The sequence below is a fragment of the Epinephelus moara genome, chromosome 18, assembly GCF_006386435.1.
Source record: "Epinephelus moara isolate mb chromosome 18, YSFRI_EMoa_1.0, whole genome shotgun sequence".
NCBI lineage: Eukaryota > Metazoa > Chordata > Actinopteri > Perciformes > Serranidae > Epinephelus > Epinephelus moara.
Window position 1 is genome coordinate 12,379,295 of NC_065523.1, and position 22,327 is coordinate 12,401,621.

At 39.5% G+C, this 22,327-nt stretch overlaps 1 protein-coding gene across 1 annotated transcript; it reads left to right on the forward strand.

Moving 5' to 3' along the window:
- The first annotated feature begins 6,072 nt into the window (after positions 1 to 6,072).
- LOC126405415 (uncharacterized) lies at positions 6,073 to 22,316 on the forward strand. The gene is made up of 6 exons (XM_050069144.1): positions 6,073 to 6,197; positions 12,002 to 12,143; positions 13,944 to 14,106; positions 15,311 to 15,434; positions 15,526 to 15,603; positions 19,097 to 22,316. Exons 2-6 carry the CDS (start codon positions 12,090 to 12,092, stop codon positions 19,461 to 19,463), a joined length of 786 nt encoding a protein of 261 aa, XP_049925101.1. The 5' UTR covers positions 6,073 to 6,197; positions 12,002 to 12,089; the 3' UTR covers positions 19,464 to 22,316.
- The last annotated feature ends 11 nt before the right edge of the window (positions 22,317 to 22,327 follow it).

Consider the following 22,327-nt stretch of genomic DNA (forward strand, 5'->3'; position numbering starts at 1 on the left):
TGCTGCAGTTCTAGCCTCAGTAAAAAAAAAAAAACCCAGCTCATCCATCTCTGTAACTGAATTTTGTTATATTGGATTTATAAGGGAAGAAAAATACTGTCATTAGTCTCAATGTCAGGAATAATTCAGCCTTTTGTCTCGGCCCTGCAGGTCTACAGCTGCAGGCAGTAATTTATGCAGAAACATAATGGCCTCATGGAATACACCGGATGCTCCCTGAGCACCTAAACAACACAGGGAGCAAATTTACATTCATTTACATCATTGGCAAAAAGACCAAAGATATTCAGACAGGCGGTTATATTTATTCATTTATTACAGCAGAATAATCTGGATAGCAACTGAAGAATTAGGCCAACTGTTTCACCTGCAACTGAAAATCCCTCCAAATAAACAGATTAATAGAAATGTCTGTGGTAAACTATGTCTTTCTGCAAATTATTATCTAACTAACTAAAATGTGATGTGTCCCCCTTTCTTATTAGCCTTGCATCAGTGTGTTAACCTATGACTTTTATAGAAGTTTTGACATAAGTCATTTACTATCAGCCACAAGAGCATTGAGATGGCTGGTATTGTTTTCACTTTCAGTACGTTTACACGCACAGTTAAGCTGAGCTACGGTTATAGCTCGAGCAGGCCATTTAATTGGTCTCCTGTCCTTGTCCCAGTAAACAACCACAGGAGGAGTATCAATTTATTGACCAAAGTATGTCTGATTCCGCTACGATAGGTGGCGATGTGCCCCCTTTCAGCATATTAGGATTGGACCTTTTTACGCCACAGACCAAACAATCAATAAACGAGTTAGCCACGGTTAGCTAGCAGCAAACCGGTACCATAGGGGACAACTTCACAGCTTGGTACATTTTGTCCGTCCAAACATGCACGGCTCTGGATGTAGATTTCACCATGTTGTTATCGGCTTCTTCTTCTGTTATGCATTTATTGCTTTCAGTTTCTTGGTCAATTATAGTGGGATCTACCGCAGAAGAGTATTTTGACAGGTGTTTATATGTCTGTCTGTCTGTCTTTCTGCCATTGGGCCCTCTACTTTATGCCCCTGGCTCACAAAACTTTACCATAGTAGATTACAATAAGCAGGGGAGTTGGGTTATAGGGGGTAGGGAGGGGCTGTGGGTTGCTTTGTCATGGCTGGAGCGAGCCCATTGCAAGATAGTCTCTAGTTTCCATTCTGAAAAGCTGTTGGGGTGTTTTTTAAGCCATAGACCAGACAGATAAATGTGGGTACTTAGCAGTCGGCCAAGACCGTAACCCTTTCTGGGGGATAGAAAACCAAAGATCCAAAGATGTCAGTGTAGTTTACGAGGAAACTTTGCTTTCATGTCAGGTAGTATTGTGCTTGAGATGGGTTCCGCTCTGGCCTGTGAATCAGGAATGAGTGATTTTGCTGTACATCAGGCGGATCCATCTTAGGAACAGGTCCTGTATGATGCTGTGACCTGGGTCCAAGAAGTGGAACAGCAAGGACCGATTCTGTCATAACTTCAACAGTGTTATAAATAGCTGGTCTTCAGTGGACATCTTAAACTTTTCCTCAGATCTTACAAACTAAACCACTAATCCCAAAACACATTCTATGTGAGCCGAGTCATGGATTTGCGTACCCTGTCATCCTCTTGCACAGACTAAGAAGAGAGCGGCTGCTTGGTCCAATTAGCTGTCACAGCATCCCTCTTTTTAAATGCCTCATTTCTCTCTCTTCTCAGATTTTCTATTTGGGCAGTTAGAGCCCCTTTACTTTTTTTTCTAAAGGCCTTAAACCCACCCAATCTACTAGGAATCCTCAAATGGAAAGAAAGTGTACGATTTATATGCAACTTCTTTTTATCTAGTGGAGGATTCATAGTAGATTGAGAGACAAACCTTTAGTTGCATTTGGCTCAGATGGATTGGGGAAAGATAGTATGGGTGTACTACATTCGGCATCATGTTTCACTCAATAGAATTAGAGTTATACAATTATTTGAAACTGCCTTGTTAAGGCAGACCAGTGGAGCATTAACTGGGAAACATCACGTTTATTCATTTTTCATGGAGCTAATATCAATACCATATATTCGTCAAATGATAGTGTCTGTTTATGAATCGTAAGAAATCAATAGGAGTTGTTTACTGCCGGCTCTGTTAAATTTAACAATACCTTAATGGACAAGACAGGCTAATCACTAAGGCTTGGTTAAAAAGGAGACAACCAGTGCTTTGAGGTGGCTGTCAGAGATGGCAGAGGTATGATCACATTATCAGAATCAGAATCAGAATCAGCTTTATTCGCCTAGTACGTGTGTACATACAAGGAATTTGTCTCTGGTAGACTCGCTCTCAATGTACCAGAAATGACATAAGTACACAAATTTAGGCAAGAAGTGGAATATACAGAATATACAATATACAAAAAATATACAACTATACATCAAATATTAAAAACTATTTTAAAAAATATTTTGAAAAAAATATATACAATGAACAAGGATGCAGTGTTGTTTGACCTGCCACTCTGTGACCGTTTAGGAGTTCATCGGAGCGACAGCCTGGGGGAAGAAACTGTCTTTGTGACGGGTGGTTTTGGCAAACAGTGCCAGTGCGCAGTGAGCAGTGCCTACTGGAGGGGAGGAGTTTAAACAGATTGTGTCCGGGGTGTGAGGGGTCTACAGTGATGTTTCCTGTCCGTTTCCTGACCCTTGACCTGTACAGGTCCTCGATGGCGGGAAGATTAGTCCCAACAATTCTCTCTGCACACCTGATTGTTCTTTTCAGTCTGTTTCTGTCCAGTTTGGTGGCAGATCCAAACCAGACGGTGATGAATGTGTAGAGAGCAGACTGGATTATGGCTGTGTAGAACATGATCAGCAGTTCCTGAAGCAGGTTGAGCTTCCTGAGCTGTCGCAGGAAGTACAGCCTCTGCTGGGCCTTTTTCCGGACAGTGTCTTTGTGGGAGGTCTACTTCAGGTCCCAAGAGATTGTGGTACAGAGAAACCTGAAGGTGTCCACAGTAGACACTGAGCTGTTGAGGAGGGTGAGGCGGGGCAGTGTTGGGGGGCTTCTTCTGAAGTCCACTGTCATCTCCACAGTCCTGAGCGGGTTCAGCTCCAGGTTGTTCTGACCACACCAGAGTAGGGGCGTAAATCACCAGCTTCATCACGATACAATATTATATCGATTTGTTTGGATGACGATACGATGTTTGCCAATATCACAAAGTCTGTCACGATACAATTTTGATTCGATTCGATTCAGGAGCCTGCGATCGATATGACGCGATATCATATGCCCATCTAACACAATCATTTACATCAACTCACAAAAACAACTAGAATATGATTTGACCATTTTATTTCTGAGCTCTGTTTGCTGTTTGAGCGGAGGCGCGCTTGCCCAGAAATGGTGACACAGACATGCTATGTGAATTTCAAAATAAATGTGTATCTTTAAGATGACGATATAGATAGATGTTTTCATTTTGCATCGATATAATCGGATCGTTAATCAATGAATCGATGTATCGATGTGGATCGATGTATCGTTACACCCCTACACCAGAGGACCAGCTGCTCCACCTCCTGTCTGTAAGCAGACTCATCACAGTCTTGTATTAGACCGATGACTGTGGTGTCATCCGCAAATTTCAGGAGTTTCACAGAAGGGTCCCCTGAGGTGCAGTTGTTGGTATACAGGGAGAAGAGCAGTGGGGAGAGGACACACCCCTGGGGGGCGCCAGTGCTGATGGACCGGAAGCTGGATGTGATGCTCCCCAGCCTCACTCGCTGCCTCCTGCCAGTCAAGAAGCTGATAATCCACTGACAGGTGGAGGCAGGCACCGTCTGAGGTGTAACAGGTGGTATGTTCCCCATGTTTTATTCCCTGTTGCTCTAAGAAAGCTGTAGCATACTGTTGGAAAACGTCAGTTCCAATTCGTTGACAGGACACACCATGAGTCACACCCATAATTCATGCAAGGAATCATGGGGGCTAGGAATAAGTGGATAGCAGGTCCTGAAAGACATTTGTCTCATTAGTTGTTGTCAGCTCTTGAGTCTAAAACATTTCTGGTCCTTAAATAAACAAAAAATAAATAATGAAATCATGACTTATTATTATGATGTATTGTGTTTTTGTTGAGCTCACAATAATTAATAATAAAAAAATATTGTTGGATGTTTGAGCTCAGAGTGGTGAAGGACTGTGCTGTCATCTGACCTGTGATGAAGAGTTTGCATTGGGGGGCCGGGAAATAACAAAGGCCCTTATCATCCTGCTCACCAGTCCAGCCACGCAGGGACAAGAACACCCACCGAGGCCAGGCCGGCCTGGACAACCTCGTTTCACTGAAGCTGCAGGAGAAAACAAGAGTGAAAAACTACACACAGGAGGGGAATACAAACAATGTCCATCTCAAGAAGCCATGTGAGTGTGTTGGCATGTTGGTCCATAAATCATGTGCTGTACTCAGTATATTTCACATTCTGTAAGTGTGTTATGCTTCTCAGGCTGCTGCTGGTTTCCATTTCAAATGCACTCAACTTGCATATTTAATTAAACCATCAAAGAGAGGAGGCAAGTGTGTCACTGCAGCATGAAATCGTGATAATTAATACCAGAGAAAATAGCAAAGTAAACAGTTTCAGCATATGTGGTGATGGAAGTTATGTAAAGAAAAAATAGGCTAATGGATTACAGCGTCATTAAGCTGTGCAAAGAAGAAACTACTGCATAATATTATCATCTGTAATTATTCCAGTATATGAAAAGCCCGACATAGAAGAAAAATACTATAGCACATATACACTGTGTGTAGGGCAAGACTATAGACTGTATATAAAGATGGACAACATGACAGCTCCCTAAAAGTGAAGCCTACACGTCTTGATCGCCCCCTGGAGGCTGGCCACAGTATAGGTCATAATTCCTGCCCCTTCCTTGTTAGTGGAGGTGACATGGGCCAAATTAAAAAATCAAGTACACCTCAAACAGTGGCGTAAGGTAGTTATGATGCCCCCACTACTGTCTGTAATGCAAATTGCCTTTGGGACAATAAAGCTTTCTGAATCTTGAATCTTTCATGTTGTGCTTCTTTCTACCTCTACTTCACTAAATCTCAGAGTGAAATACTGTATTTTTTAATTACTTTATCACATTTATTTAACAGCTAGGCCTATAGTTATTAGTTTAGTTTAAGTTATTGTGACACTCATCTTATGAAATACAACACATTATTAAAGATTAACCAATTGTTTCTTGTATATTTAGCTTGTAACTAAAAAGTCTGTGTCTAGCTGGTGCCAGCTGTTTTGTTTTAGATGTCTGTGAGTTGTCCGCACTTCTACCAAAGACACACTTCCCCTCTAAACCTTTCACATGCTCTCATTTAAATACATTTTTTAGGCCGAAAGAAGCAAAGTCATCTAAAAATCCCCCCTTCCCCAAAAAGAAAACAGATTACAATACAATACAGATTTGTGCATCAGCAATTTGTTTTTTCCTTTTTTTCTTTCTCATGAATCTTATCACGACCCCTTAGATTTATCAGGTGACCCTTTGGAGGACCTAAACCCCGAGGGTGGGAACCACTGGACTAAATGCATGATGCGCACTGATACATCAGTATTAACAATCTAATAATGTCATATATAACAATGTATCTGTCCTGCTGCAGAACGAGTACTTTAACTTAAAAATGAAAACAAATAATCCGAGTATATTTGGCTGAAAAAAACTTTTACTTCAGTAGGGTTTTGAACAAAGTACTTAATTCATTGTTTCGCTGTTGTATAGGAGGAGGGGAAAATTAAGGTTCAGTGTATTGTGCTCTGACATATGATAAGGCTGCATGAATTAATGTGATTACTGATGCTTAGTAGATGGAAAAGGTTGGTCAATCAATCAATCAATTGTATCTGTCACATGTAATCAGGTCATTTCCTCAGCTGTTTTGTTGCTGCTGACCTACAAAACAAACAAAGAACAATCATTGAATCTAACTGAACATTTTCTTTTCATTTTATTTCATTCGGTCGGCCTTCCCATAAATCACTGCGTGTGTGTGTCTGTGAAGGTCCCGTTCCCTTGGCAACCGGTCAACACAGTGAGTCAACAGGAAGGAGAACAGAAACTTCTCAAAAGGTTCAGAGATTTAAAAAAGAAGAAGGGGATGGAGGACCAGCACTGAATACTTAGCTGTGAGTCACGTTATATGCTCATGTATCTGCTCACTGATCTTGAACATGATAATTAACAGAGGAAATAATTAGCAGAGGAAGTATTCAGATCTTTTACTTAAGTAATAGTGTAGAAATACTCTGTTGTAAGTAAAGTTCCTGCATTCAGTAAAAAGCAAAAGTATTTCTTTAAAAATATACTTTAAGTGCCAAAACAGAAGTACTCAGTGGCTCATTTCAGAATTATATATATTATTTTATAGTAACCATTGATGCATTCATGTGTTTATCACTTTCATGTTGCAGCTGGTAAAGATGGAGAAGTAGAAGTAGAAAGTAGCAGACAATGGAAATACTCAGGTACCTCAAAATTGTACTTAAGTACATGTTGAATAAATGTAGTACTCGCAGTCAAAGTTACGTAATAGTTAATGATCTTGTAATAACTGATAACTGAATAGCACATGATTGATGTGTACTCTGTCTCTGCACCGATCATTAGAGGTCTACACAGACATGTTTAAATTATTGTTTTTATTATTTAGTGTTTCAGTGAAGAGTTTAGCGTTACAGAAATGCTGAAATGTGGGTGCATAAAAATGGGAAAATATTCGATTTAATGATGTGTGGTATCATTTTTTCTTACAACCTGATATTTTACATTTTTAAGTTGTTACTTTACATCCGGAGCAGTCATAAACTACACTCACTGTTTTATTTAGAAAGGAACTGAGTCATCCTCCCATCCTCTGTAGCTCTTATATTAATGCAGCAGAGGGCGCTGTAACCAAACATTATGTGCTCAACTGCAGCACTGATCTGAGAGGAGACTGATTTTTCATGGCTGAAAGCTTTACTTATTCAGAGGTGGAGGAATCATTTACTTAAGTAAAAGTACTGATACCACACTGTGGCAATACTCCAACACAACTAAAAGTCCTACATTAAAAATGTTACGTATGTGAAGGGAAGTAGGCTATAATTAATAAAAATGCACTTTAAGTATTAAGAGTAAAGGAACTTAATAAATTAATACAGAGAATTGCCCCCTATGATTGTTATACTATTATCGGATTATTTTAAAGTCATCATAAATGTAACAGCAGGATTTTACAGTTGTAGCTGGTTGAGGTGGAGCTCATTTTGAACTATTGACTGATTATTATTTTCATTATGGATTAAACTGCTGATTATTTTCTCAATTAATTGATTGATTGTTTGGTCTGTATCACTGTAGGGTAATTTATAACAAGACATCATATTTTATAAGTGCTTCATATGTTCATTTCTATCTTCATATGTTAATCTGTATCGTAACTACGAATTTAAACTTTCCGATAACTTGGAGTAAAAAGCACAACATTTGCCCCTTATGATTTAAGGAGTAGAAGTAGAAAGTGGCATGAATAAAGCACATTCAAGGAAAATATAAGTACCTCAGAACTTATGTAAATGTACTCAGATAATTTCCACCACAGTACTTACATTTACTGAACAAGTCCACATACTCACTATGAATCTATAGGCTACTCCTTTACAAGTCTTGCATTCAAACTACTATAGGTAAAAGTACAAAAGTATTATCAGCAAAATGCACTTAAGGTATCAAAAGTAAAAGTACTCACTCTCTAGCTACTGATATATATTGTTATATGTGACATTATTAGATTGTTAATGCTAACGCGTTAATTTATAAGCAGCCTTTTACTGTTGTGGCCACTCAAAATGTAGCTAGTTTGAATCACTTTATTAGCTAGTTTAGTCCAGTGGTTCCCAACCTAAGGGCCGGGCCCCTTCGAAGGGTCACCAGATAAATCTGAGGAGTTGTAAGATGATTAATGGGAGAGGAAAGACGAGACAAAGTTTTGAGAACATAAATGTGTGTTTCTATAATAGTAGATTAATTAATAATGAAAATAATCGTAAGTTGCAACCTCGCACTTAACTATTGAACAGAAAATGATACTTTGAATTAGCTTACCATTTTGTTTTTGCTTTTGAAAAACACTGTACTTTTACATCAGTACAATTTTCAGTGCAGGGTTTTGTTTTCTTTTAATGGAGTTAATTAACAGTGTGGTATTGCTATGAGTAAATACTAAATACTTCTTCCATCACAGCTCACTGGAGCTTTTTTTTTTTAAAGTTTGTTGGCCTACATCAATTCCTGCATGAATGACTGTCAGAAACTGTTCTTAAATTTCACATTGCATGAGCGCACACTTTGGTACTCTGAGTGCAAAAAAGTGTCCCTGACCTCCCACTCTGTTCTCCACATACCAGGAGCACACCTGTGGTTCTCTGTTTGGTTGGTGGGACCCGAAATACACTTTGAAGTGATCTGCTTGTTGTGAAGGCATAAATATACATGAGAGGAATTTTATAAGGGCAAAGATAAAAGACTTTTTTTTCCTCAAAGGAAGCGTGTCGTGTTTTCTGTCAGAAACATATAAAAAAGCTCTTTTTATTCACAGTTGACTGAGTTCATTTTGCTGTGTGAGAAGTTTCATTTTGATCCTCAGAGACTCCAGCATGTTACAGAGACTGGGAACACTTCAGGGCAAGTTATCAGTGTTTAAGTACAAACTGTACCACCACCTCAGCGTTACTGCTACAACTAATACTGTACTTCTACTTCTTAAAAGTAGCAAAGTAAATTTAGGTTATTGTTGGAAAATGTTCATATTTGGAGACAACTACTGTATCTACCACTTTCTTGAGGAAAATATTCTACATTTTATTCAGTCATCCGCATAGATATTGTAGATAAACTAAAGTATCAGTCTTATCAGGTAAAAACTTTGTATCCCGCAGCACAAGAACACAAAAACTGTATAAAGTACAGTTTTGTGGTGCTTCAAACTTACTAGAGTACTTACTGAGCTACTTTATCTGACAGCTAAAGATTTTTGCAGATAAAGTACATGTACATTAAAAAATATGAGTTATGGTGCATTTTTGTTGTACAAAAGTGTACTCACTGCTGAAAAGTGCAGGTGCAAATAGTGTAAAGCAATGCAAATGTCTCAAAAAATGCAAATGTTCCCAAGTGAGCTGTTGTTTAAGAGTTTGAGTTTCAAGTGAAACTCTTTAATTAAACAGCTGAAGTTTGAGTTGAAGTGCAAATGATAAAGGCAGTTGAAATGTCAGTTATCTGAACATGAAACAATTGAAATTTTGAATTCTTCCATCGTGGCATCACTGCTTTCATTTATGACGACATCTTTTACTGCTATCAGTAAATCATAAACTCTCCCAGACTCAGAGGCAACCTGACTGGCTTTCTTCCAAGTCAGTGTATCCTCATACACCTTCGCCTCCAGACGGGATTTCCTGTCTGTCTGAGGGAAGGGCTGGGTTTAAAGAACTCCCCCTGCTCCCAGCACTGGTACTGGGATATGCACTGGGAGTGAGGAAGACAGGGGCAGCAGTGTGTACACTCACTCTCATCACATCTAACTGGTCACTGTTGCTTTGTTTCCTGACTTCATTGTCTGAGATGAGCAGGAAGGATGAGCAACTGCAAAAGCATCATGGCTTATTCTCTAACTGTATTTTGTCACTCTTTCACTGTTGAGCATGAGCATGATTAATCACCTAACTGCACTGTAAAACATGGGTGTCTGCAAATCCTAAATTTACTTTTGGTGCGTCTACAATCAGTCATAGGTTAGAGTAGGTTTAGTCGCAGAATACACACACAAATTGATGATCTTTTTATACTTTACTCCAGTGATTCCTGTGCAGCTCTTCTGAAGTTGCTTGGGGGTACATGTGGAGTAGCTCAACTTCTTAGCTAAAAGTTAACTAATGGACAAACATTTGAAATAGTTATCTTAAAGTTAACTAACAATAGTTAGCTAAAGTTAAGTATAAACAGCTGAAATGATTAGCTGAAATCAATAGACAAACTGTTGAAATTGTAAGCCGAAAATAATGGATAAAAACTTTAGATATTTAGCTAAAAGCATTGGATAAACAGCTGAAACACTGTAAAACTTCCATTAAAAGCCCCGTCCCATTTAAACGCACAATCCCTTTTACTAGCCCGGTGTGGCTACACATTTGGCAAATAAATGCCTGTCTCTATTAGAAGCCTGGTCTGGTTGTCAATTTTTTCATAGAAGTTCTTTAGTGGGGACCACCAAGTTAATTATCTTCTAACCCAGCAACCATGATGCCCCATTTTGTGTCAAACTAAAGGTTTTTGAAACTGCTCTCTCTTCAGCTATTTGTATGGATGTGAGGCTCTGTTAAAAGTGCTCTTAAGTCTGTTAAATCTCTTTACATGACTCAGGTGAAATCCCCACTGGGGGTGAGGTCTACTACACCTTCAACGACTCCTTTCAGTGCGAGCTTTAGTGAGAGAAAAGCAAGCCAGGTTTTTGAGCAAGATGAAGCAGCATCAGATGACCCCTTGTGGTATGTTCTAGAAATGACAAGAAAGGAGAGCTAAGTCGTGAACTCGTACTTATCTGAAACAAGGTCATATTGAGAGTGACTGCAGAGAGATGATTGAAAAATTAAGATCTAAAGAGGGAACAAGATACAAGACCTACCAAGCCATCAACCCACATACAATACAGCCCTGCATTACAGTTCCAGTTGCCTTCTCACAGATTGCGAGTGTAAATGGGGAGGTGAAGCCGTACACCACCAGATCAACGTGTGTGTTGCTGTAAGACTGGCATACAAAATGAAGATCTTATACTCGTGTGTCCTCATAAACAGAATATCCGTGAGAGATATGGACATGACTCTCCTGAACTGAGCTCACTCTTCGTGGCCACTGATAAAAGAATCAGTTATGTTACATGCATGCCTTACAGTACTGGAGCACCAGCAGGCCTCTACTAAATGACGGGACTCTGTGTTGTTAGCTGTATTACCTTTTAATGTTTTTACCAATGGGTTTAATTTATATAAGATTTTTTTGTATATTGTTTGGACCCAAATATTTTATTTGTTTGTGTCAATAAAATATCAAACTAAGTACTACTAGGTGGGTAGGTTACAGAGGAGGAAGTGGGTATACCTGGATAGACCACTACACCACTGCACTGATTGTTTAAATAGTTACCTAAAAGTGATCGACAAATAGATAGGTGGAAATAGTTGGAATAGTTAGCTAGTACGCTACTGAATAAACACTTGAAATAGTTAGCTTAATTAGCTGATGGAAATGGTTAAAATGGTTCGTGTAAAGCAATGGTTTACCTAAAACCTTCCGGTTCCCTCATCTCATTGGGTTTTGAAAATGGGTTTTGGTTAGATGCCTAAAATAAGGTCTGTGGTTAACACAAGCCGAAGAGACTTTCACGTTTTGTTCTGCGACATAAAATACGTCAGTGAATACCCCACTTGTGAATTTTGCAGCCTTTTGGTGTCGTGAGAAAGGCAGGTCGCTAACAAGTGGCTAAATGTGTTGTTTGCCACAGAGCTTATTTTTTTCAATAATCCAAAATCCAATGGGAAAATCCAATAGACTTTTTATGAGAGAACCAAGGCAATGCTAACATTTTACACTGGCCTACAAAAAACATCATCCCTACAGCACTCTATATTCTGACATAAAGGAACCATTACTTCACTTTTACTTTCAAAGTTTAGATTGAAATATTCTGGTTTGCCAAATGTGTTTCTTTGTTCCAAGTTCAAACTAACTTCACATTCAGCTTGCAGTCCAGTTTTTAAATTTGCCTTGTGTAGCCTATTTGTTACTGATTGTGTAAAGCTGATTCTCTGACCTGCAGGTTCTTGGAAAAATACAATATCCAGTGATTCTACCTCCAGTGTAAACAAGTATTTCATCTTTTCTTCCACAGTGAGTACAGAGTGACTGACATCAACCTCATATCTACTGTAAACACAGAGCTGAGTGGTGCTTCCTTCCTTCTCCTGGTGGAGGACAACATGAAGAAGAAAAAAAAGCGGCCCCGAAAATTCACCAAAAAAGAGCACGCTAATGTGGGTGTAACAGTCAAAGAAACAGAGAAAGAGTGTTCAATGGTTTTGGTTTGTTGGGTGTAAACAAGGACTGGGTAGTGACCCTTAACACTTAAAGGGATAGTTTGACATTTTTATGCTTATTCACTGTCTTGCTGAGAGTTAGATGAGAAGTTTGAAAGCATTTTCATGTCTGTATGAAGAATTTGAACCAAGCAAGAGGTCAGCTTAGCTCAGCATAAAGACTGGACTGTTTATTTATCTTTTTAATGAAATAACTCGAGAACTACTGAATAGATTGTCATAAATTTTAATACACATTCATGGTTCCCTCAGAATAATTGAATTGTAATCACTTTGGTGATCCCCTGACTTTTCACCTAGCGCCGTCATCAGGTCAAAAATTCTATTTGTCCAACACTTTGGTTTGTGACCAAAGCCCAGTTCAGACCAATGATTTGCGACGAGATGAAACTGTTTTAGAATGTTGCAGAGAAAAGTTACCACGGTGTGAACTGGCCGGCCTGAGCTCGACTCACCTGCAGCCGGTACCGACACTGGCTGGTTTTAGAACGTATCACCTGTTTCTACAGCCAGTCACCTTGTAGTGAAGTTGGCTGGTCAAGTCAAAATGACTGCAGATGGATGCTCCGTCCCCGCTGAGCCCTCTGTTTCCATCGTCATGGTGTGCCTGTGTTGAATGGTGGGTCGCTTATGCTTAGTGAAATACTGTAGCCAGTTTCTCACTATCCTGCTATCTCACGAGAAGCAAAAAACAATATTCAGCCACAAAATAAGCCTGAAAAGCTGGAAATCAGAACGGAAGTACAGAGAGTTGTTGCATAGAGATGATACATGGTCTCATCTAGTTGCATTGGTGTGATCCGGCAGGTTTTTAGAACATTGCAGAATGGTGTATTGCAAGTAGTTGCCTGTTTCAACTGTCTCATCGCAAATCTTTGGTCTAAACTAGGCATGACACCTGCAAAACTAACGGCATTCTCATCAGCCGTTTTGTGTTTAGTGCTAACTAGCATTATGCTAACACACTAAATTAAGATGGTAAACTCAGTAGTAAACATTATATCTGCTAAACAGTGCAGAGCACTGACATTGTGAACATGTTAGCATTAGCATTAGCTGTGCTTTACGTTTTGTAGTTTACTGGTTTATTACCAGCAGCTACAGTGTCTCAATGGCTGGTATAGTTTTAACCTTGCGAGTCTATGTGTGTGTCATCATGGCAAAATAGGGTCCTGGAGATAGCGGGAGCTACTACAGCAGCAGTTCTGAGTACTATGCCAGGTGTTTATGTCAAATTAAATTCATTCAGTGTGTCTGTATGTCTGTGGACACAATTTGTCATCATGATTGCGTAACCATGCAAGACGCAGTCATGAATCTTTCCAGGTGTGCTGGTGAGATCAAAATGAGAGGCAAGTTAGATGATGGATGTGATCCAAGCAAGGGGGCTGGAAGTAGGGTAACAAGAGGGGAAGGAGCCATTGGGCCTCTGGCTCACACTTATGTGAAGTCGCAGAGTGCTGTATCACAGCTAGAGTGAACCAGTCGCAAGATGGTCTCTTGTTAGATTTATTTGTATCTTTGTGTCAGCATCTAGCTCAACTGGACCACACAGACTCTCTTTTTACATTACTAAAACCTATTTGAAATTAAATTAAAGTTATGATGGGAATTTCTACTCCATCTAAACCTTTAGTGACTGGTAAACTGTATAAAACTCAGCACTACTTAAACACACTTTACCTGATACAAGTAAGCATATATTATCACTTGTGATTTGTCTCAAACATGGTAAAGGTTCCCATGGACAAAACTTCGCAGTTCAGCAGGCCTGAGTTTGAGAGCTTCCTGTTTGAGATGACTCGGTGGTTTTCGGATCATCAGCTGCACGTGGACGAGTTGTTCAGTCACAGTGACGCAGACAGAAGTGGATCAGTCAACCTGAAGGATTTTTACTTGGGTAATCCATCTTTTATCTGCCCCTTTATCCCCAAAGCATGAACAAGCATCCCGTTGCTCTTTTGGAAACAGTTTTAGTATTTTCTGTGATTTTATATGCCAACATCCATGAAGGCTCACATTGAACTCTTCTTCACATGGCAGACTTCAGTGTCTGTTCCAGCTCCTCTGAATGTCAGATAATCTTGAAGGAAAAAGAGATTAGGAGGAGATATGTGGGTCGGTATTAACCAAATGCCACTGTGGTTGTACTGAAGTATTCACGGAGGGCACTGTGAGTCATTTCCTTTTATCCCCCTCGCAGATAAGAGCAGCTGGCTCTGGGAAACAAACCCAGAACAATGTTCCTTTTGTCTCAGTAAACTATACTTTTGTACTGAAGAGTTTGAAGGAGCTCCAAGACCTGCAGGATAATAACTCAGAGGTGCAGACTGGGGCTCCATGTGAATCAGCACTTTTCAAAAAGCAAGAAATCTGAACACACCAGCTTGTGACACTGAGACACAAAAAGGCTAATTTACATCTGGGCTACTTTTTAACAAACTTCTACTTATAACAACAAATACATGAAGGGGAAAATTATATCAGGTTGCCACATGAAAATCACAAACTATTTCTGTATCCTCGGACAAAACCTGTCAAACCTGTCAGCATCCCCTCAAAATTTAAAGAAATCTGCAGATTCTCACAACCAAAATGTTTCTAAATTTGAGAGGAAAGGGGCCCAAATATTTTAAAGAAATATCCACAGTTTTGCCTATATTCGCTAAAACTGTGATTGAGTTTAGTTTCCAAGATAACAAATTAAATGTCCTTGCAAAATAAGAAATCTTAATTAGTTTTTTACATTTCTCACACTGAGAAATTGAGGCGTGGACTAAAATCAGCCTCAGTGTCCATCACTGAATTTGTGATAACATTTACAGTTTTCCAAAAATGTAGCTTTCACACTGCTAAAAAGATAAATGTGTTCATATTTTTAAAATTATTATTATTTTACATAAGATATATTTAAGCCTCTAGAGTTTTTTGGAGCCTTTACAGAAATCCTGAATTGACCACTCAAGGAATGAATCATCACATAAAAAAAAAAAAAAAAAAAACTCTGAACAGGTTAAATGATGCAGCATTTCATGAACACTTTATTAAACTATTGATATTGACATAAACTCCATTATTATTGATTTGTGTGTCTCTGGCTGCAGGTCTAATGAACTTGGACGTCCCTTGTCAGCAGTTTCAGCTCCACATGCTGACTCAGCAGCTGAAGACCGATGACAACATGATCAGTTATCGAGATTTGAGCACACAGGTGCAGAAGAAACTGAGGTAAAATAAATTAGTACCTGATGTGAGAGGATCTTTTTTTTGTTTATTGTTTTATGAACCGGGACTGTTTTCTGTCTTTTTGTCATCAAAGACTGAATGACAGCACAGAGATCGACACTCAGATATCAAGATGTGATCGTCAGCTGTCAAACCCTGAAGAGGACATGAGGTATGTACATTAACATATATGTAATGAAAGCCCTTGCACTTGCATTATTAAAACTGTCCGTCAGTGGCAACATTCCTAGGAAAAATCACAAGTGGTGCACAGTCATTAGAGGGGTTCTACGATGCTTGTCCTTATTTTCTGTCATATATATATATATAATGTTACAATGTCTCATGTTTATATAGATTGTGGCTTAAGTTTCAAAAAATGAGGTAATGATATGCAACAGTAATCCCTATGAACAAAAACCTTAGGCTTCAGACTTTGTGAATACTCCATTTGCTCCAGATTGCTGAAACACACACACACGCACCGTGTTTGCTTTGGTAACCCTTTCATCTCACCAAAGCATATTTCCCAGGAGACGTTTTCTTTTGAAACAACCTCAAGTTTGAAAGTGCTCTGCAGATTTACAAACCAGCTCCCTTGTGTTCAGACGATACAGAATTAGTGACCAATAAAGATGAATCGGCGAGGAGATGCCCGCTGACCTTCTTCACATTCCTCAGGCGGCCAGTACTCAGTGCTTTGAGAGAGCAAAGACAATTGGCTCTGAAGAATCCAGTTCAACGTCACCATATTGGCAATGGTAACACCGTGAACACTCCTGATGTTGCTGTTGTTCCAGCTGCTGAGGTCAACATGGGAATCAACCAGCATGTTGAATAAGACAACGACTCGCCTCGAGAAGAAGATGATGAGGATGAGGAGAGTAACCAGCATGCTGAACAAAAGGATGACCCACTGCCTGGTGAATCCAGGCTGCGGCCTCGAGAGGAAGATGATGAGGATGAGGGGAGTAAAATTTAAAAGATTCAGGTACTGGGATGAATTCGCAGACAGCGACAGTAGCAGTGACAGCATCAGCGGCTGGGACAGCTGCGCTGAGGATACTGATGATGATGATTTAGTCTATGAGGAAGAAGAGGAGGACCGACTTTCACAAGTATCCAGGAAAAGGGAAAGATATGACGAAGATGAGGATGACAGAAGCGCCAAAAAATCCAGAGGGTAACATCATAAATCCTGACAGATGCTGTAACATCCCCTCCACCCCATCCTCATAACATCACTGGCACCCAGGAATACAAGATCATCTTCAGGTGAACACAGACCCCCACCATCTGGACACAGGGACACTCATGACACCCACCAGCTGGTTGTCCCAGAGGGGGATCCCTCTTTGAGTAGGCCCACCCAAGGTGTCTTCCTGTAGGGAGTTTTTCCTTGTTCTCATTGAGTGTGTCTTTTTTATTAAAGGTGGGCACTAAAGCCCTCTGTCCCAATATAAATAACTGAATTAATTTGATTAATTAATCAATAAATTAATGAACAGAAAACTTCAGTTAACATGCTAATGTCTCTTTTTATTCAGTCACTTCCTGTAACTAAATTACACGCAAACTCAACAGCTACATAAACAAAGCAGACCTCAAAACGACCTTTACACAAGTGTTGTTGCCTTATTTGACCTGTTGCTATAATTGTGTGTGTGTGTGTGTGTGTGTTTTTGTGTGTGTATTTGTTTTTGTGATGGAAACTACTACTACTCAAATACTTTACTTACTTAACTAGAGTATTACCCTTTTATGCTACTTTATACTTTTACATCAGTGCATTTGAAGGCAAATATTGTACTGTTTTACTCTAGTGGAGTTACTTAGTTACTTAGTAATCTTAATACAAAATGTAGGCATTGCTCAGGGTTAGTTTGTTAGTGCAAGACCATAGACATAAACTCATACACACATACTGTACATACATTTTGATCTACATGTAATAGAAAATAAAGTTTTGTCCCCAGTTAATTAGAATCTTGATATTCAGGCTATAATGGCTGCTGGACGCTCAGTTGAGGAGTGTGTGTGTTTGGCTTACATGAACTGAATTACGTGACGTGGTGATAAATAATTCATCATCATTAGGAATTGCAAAAACTCACATTTGTTAAACATAGACTGAACTTTTCAACTAGCTAGCTAACGCTGTCTGCTTATCTCTTTCGGGTCCATGTCATTGGTTCGACATCCCATTAGTCCAACTGTCCGCAGTGCTGAACGGCTCGCGGCGGGCGTATGGTGCGCCACGACCGGCTTGAGGCAGAGCAGGCTCACGGCTTATGTGTTTGTCACTTTCTTTTTCATTTTAACCCACACCATGATCTTTTCCTGACCCTAACCAAGTGGTTTTTGTGCCTAAACCTAACCAGACCTTAACCACAGGGCATCATTATGATTTCGAACAATGAGTTTAATATGGTCGGAACAATGGGATGTGGAACCAATGGGCAGTTCCCATCTCCTTCACCATACCAGAAAATAGTAATTGTCACCACTGCTCATTCTAGGAACAACACCACAAGAAAACATGTTCTTTGATTAGATTAAACGGATGATGACTCATTGTTTCTACCTGTCAGCGATCAGCCATAGGTAGCGCACTAGCTACGTTAGCTACATCGCTAACATTAGTGAGCCTTTCATTTTCCCTGCCTGGATGCAGATGGGAACCGATCTACAGTAAACACACATTATAGTCTCTATGTTAACATGAACAAAGAACACATTTTCTTGTGGTGGCCTTTCTAAAGTGAAGAGTACTTTGTTATGATCAAGGTGTTAATAAGCAGGCAGCTTTAGCTAGCATGTTAGCAAGTTCAAGTTGTACTTCCACAGTAAATTATATAATATGGGGACGTCTCCACGGCTATTAATTAAAGAATAAGCCAAATCCATGCTTGAGAAATGTGAGTTTTAACAATTCCTCATGATGGTACCTTTCACCACGTAAATAATTCAGTTCATATAAGCCTAACACACTCCTTTACTTGAGCGGCAGTGATTAGCCTAAATAATATCCAGATTCCCTAAACTGGAGACATTTTTTTCCCTTCTACTACACATAGATCATAAATCCATGGATATAAAAATTACTCTTTGCAATTGGTTGAGAAATAAAAAAATTATAGTGCTTTTTATGTTTTATTTGGCGCTAACACCACTACTGTCCCTTTCTGCCACCAGTTCGCCTCCGCCCACAAAATACGTCATCGCTGTTTACAAACACAAAAAGGGTATACAACCTGTTCAACCACTGGTGATAAAAAATGACTAGCACTGATAAAAAGTTACATACAGATCATTTTTGAATACTACTGCTACTTCTTTTTCTCCACCACATTGCTGATTGAAATATTGTATATTATACTCATTCATTCAATAACGTAGATATTGTAGATGAACTCATACTCATAAGTAACAATTGTTTTCAGCAGTGCAAGTACATTTACACAAGTATTATTAAAGTGAATTGCAAACAAACACAACACGTGTCAGGTTTTATAAAGCATGTCAGGTCATGTTGATTCTTATAACCCATAATTACAGCCACTCTCTTCATGAGCTTCATGACTCTTATTTCAAAAGAAAAATGTTTCCCCAAAACAACTTCATATGAGATGGATTCTGATCTAAAATCAGATTTTAACCAACAGGTTCATCCGTCTGAGTGTCAGACCGATCCCCTTCGACCCTACTGCTGCAGCTCATCCAGGAAACTTTGAGATTGTTTTGTTGAGCAGCAGTAGAGTTCTCAGTCTGATCAGGACGATCCAGGAGCGGGTCGGGATCCAGACCACCAGGCTGGAGGTTTTCCGGAGTAGAGTACCCACAGAGGAGGCTCGCCTGCCCCCAGGAAGTTTCCTGGAGGAATGTGGCTTCAGAGGAGGGCCAGAGGAAACTCCTCCAGAGGACACTGTGTACTACGACTACATGCTGCTGTTTACAGACTGTCCCATCCTCAACTGTGACCACTACTTCAGCTCAGGGCCAGACTCTGCTTCCATAAGGAGCGGTCACTAAATTAAATACATAAAATTACCTCACAGTGTTTTTAGCCATGCATGCTGCGGAAGCTACTGTTGGTTAGTCCACCATTTGGGCGCAGACTGAAATATCTCAAGTATTTGATTCAGTGCCTTAATGTTTCATACAGACGTCCATGCTCCCCAGAGAATGAATCCCTCTGATTTTGGAGATCGCCTGTCTTTTTCCCCAAGCACCACCATGAGGGTCACCTTTGTGGGACTGTTCAAGCAAGCTCATGCTACTATTGAATTAAATATTCAACCCCCACTCTCAATAGATTTTTTTTCTAATAATTTCTAGATGTTTGCAGTGTCTGAAATATTTTGCACATTTGGAAATCTGAAACAGGATATGGACTAAAAGTTAACGTCTCTGCTCACCCACACAGGTGTTTTCACTTAACTTGACGAATCACTCCTCTAATCAGGTGTGACGACGGGAGGAGGTTGTTTGGATGGTGGTGGAGGATGTATTTAGTATTATGTATGATGTTTTTGGATTACCATTACTGCTGCATCAATGTGTATGCACTGCTGTAGATGTTTAAGGTTGTGAACTCCTTCATATACTGTAGTTTAATCTTGTAGCATCACTGCCCTGTGAGAACCACGAATCTCTAGAAAGTCAAGTTTTCATGGTGTCAGGAAACTTTGTGCTTTGTGATGATGCATGTTTAAGCTGATCCAAGAGGGTTTTTAAAGAGTTTATTTGGCTTCAGAAGTTTATCCTTCAGTTTTTCACAAACATTTAAATGAACACATTTGGAGATACATGGTTTTCACTGGGCAGGAAGGAGATGAAAAACTGTAACCTGATCCGTAACTGAAGCTGTCAGACAAATGTAGTGTGGTAAAAAGTACAAAATTTACTGTTGAGATATATGTATCAGTGTAAAGTTGCATTAATAGTAAAAATTTGAGTAAAAAAAAGTACAAGTACTTTTAATTTGTAATCGAGTAAATGTACTTACGAACAATTTTTTGCCCTTGTCATAATAAGCTGCATGTGAGACAAGCAGCGTTTAACTGGTTAAAAAGCAGTAACCAGCAGATAAATAAGCCAACTAGATGAAGAGAGACGTTGCAAGTACAAAACCGATGTGACCTCTTCTGTATGGATACATAAATATAAGTACAAGCTAAGCATTGAAAGCCTGCAGTGTGAACATAAAGTTGAACTCTTAAAAGAAGATTAATGTCAGAAAGCTGCAGGGGTGTCTCACACTCAGCACCTTGTTTACACTTTAATTACACTCTCCGATGTGTTCACCTTTAAGTCACAGGGTGCAACATGTTGAAAAACCTTTATACAGATATAAAGCAGTGTTCTGAATTGAGGCCTCAGGGGGCCACAGGGGCTGGACTGTGCTGGAGCTGGAGTCAGTGGAAAGTGCTTGGCTAGTGGAAACCACAGAGCAGCTATAAACAGCGGCTGGTGGCGACCACTAAAGCGTGCCGACACACCCAGCAGCTTCCCTGCTGCTCCACCCGGCTTTTAGATTCCTGCTGCACATGGAGTTCACTGCTGTATTTGTTAACAAACACATTATAGGAGGAGGTTTATGCATGAAGACAGAACAACCAGAGAGCACACAGGAGTTCAAGGTTTTCAGTCAAAATAATATTTATTACATAGTTTCAAAAATACTGCGCAATATAAATATTACAAAATACTGTGAATAATACTGTATGTCAATATACTTGAACTTAAAACATTTGGGATTAAAACACAGACAGACTTGAGATGAGGGCTGCAGCAGTTTGTCGCTCTACAGTGTTAAACTTATTAAAACATGTCTGCTGATGTTTTTCATACAAACTGATCTATGATTGGTAACTCTGAGATGTTTTATGATTTGGGCCCAAACCTCTGACAGTAAGGCTTTAAAGGAAAAGTTCAACATTATTTGCTTTCTTGTCGACGGTTAGATGAGAGGACTGACACCACTCTCATGCCTGTAGCGTAAGTGTGATACAGCCAGCAGCTGGTTAGCTGGGGGAAACAGATGAGAGCCAGGCTAGCTGTTTCCCTTTGTTTCCAGTCTTTATGCTAAGCTAAGCTAACAGGCTGCTGGAAGTGCCTTAAATTATTTTGCAGAACACATGCCAATGGTTTCAGTCTTCTTATCTAACTGTCAGCCACAAATTGTTAAACTATTCCTTTAATTCAGTTTAACCACTGTACATTTTTGTGTGTAGATGAATGTGAATGACGCTCCACTGAAAGATCCTGAAACATACAAACAGCTGAAGCAGAGAGAACATTATGACAGAAAATGTAGAATTCCTTTTGTCTCCGAGACTTAAAACTTTCTGGTAACTCAGACAAACTTTGCTGTTTTATTTCTGTAACAAAATATTTTTTGGCATCTGTCCAGCTGAGGAGTTTGAACCTGAACTTGTTAGCAAACAGTTGCTTACTTACACGCCCAGCAGCTACAGAGCAACATGAATAGTCATTTGTATCTGTCTCTTTAGCTGCTAAATGCTCCACTATATTCACCAGCTAGTCTCTAACTGTCTGTCTGCTGTTTGATGCTGAGCAGGTGGTGAACGGTGAGTTTTTACAGCTTTTTTTTTTCATTGAAAATGACGCCATGAGAGCGGTGAGAGTGAACCAGGACATAAAGTTCTGGGTCGGACAGATAAACAATGATTTGAATTACACTGTAAAGTTCTGTGTAGCCGAGGGGATCTGCAGATTCAGTTGATAATCCTGTGTAGGTCCATCACCAGTTATTTGATCCATTCTTATGATAAGAAAAATTGATTAAAAAGTGAACACAGAATCCTCAAATTCGTTTATATGCATCAACAATGATGATGATTTCTACCTCATTGTCTTAAGGACTTTTGCAG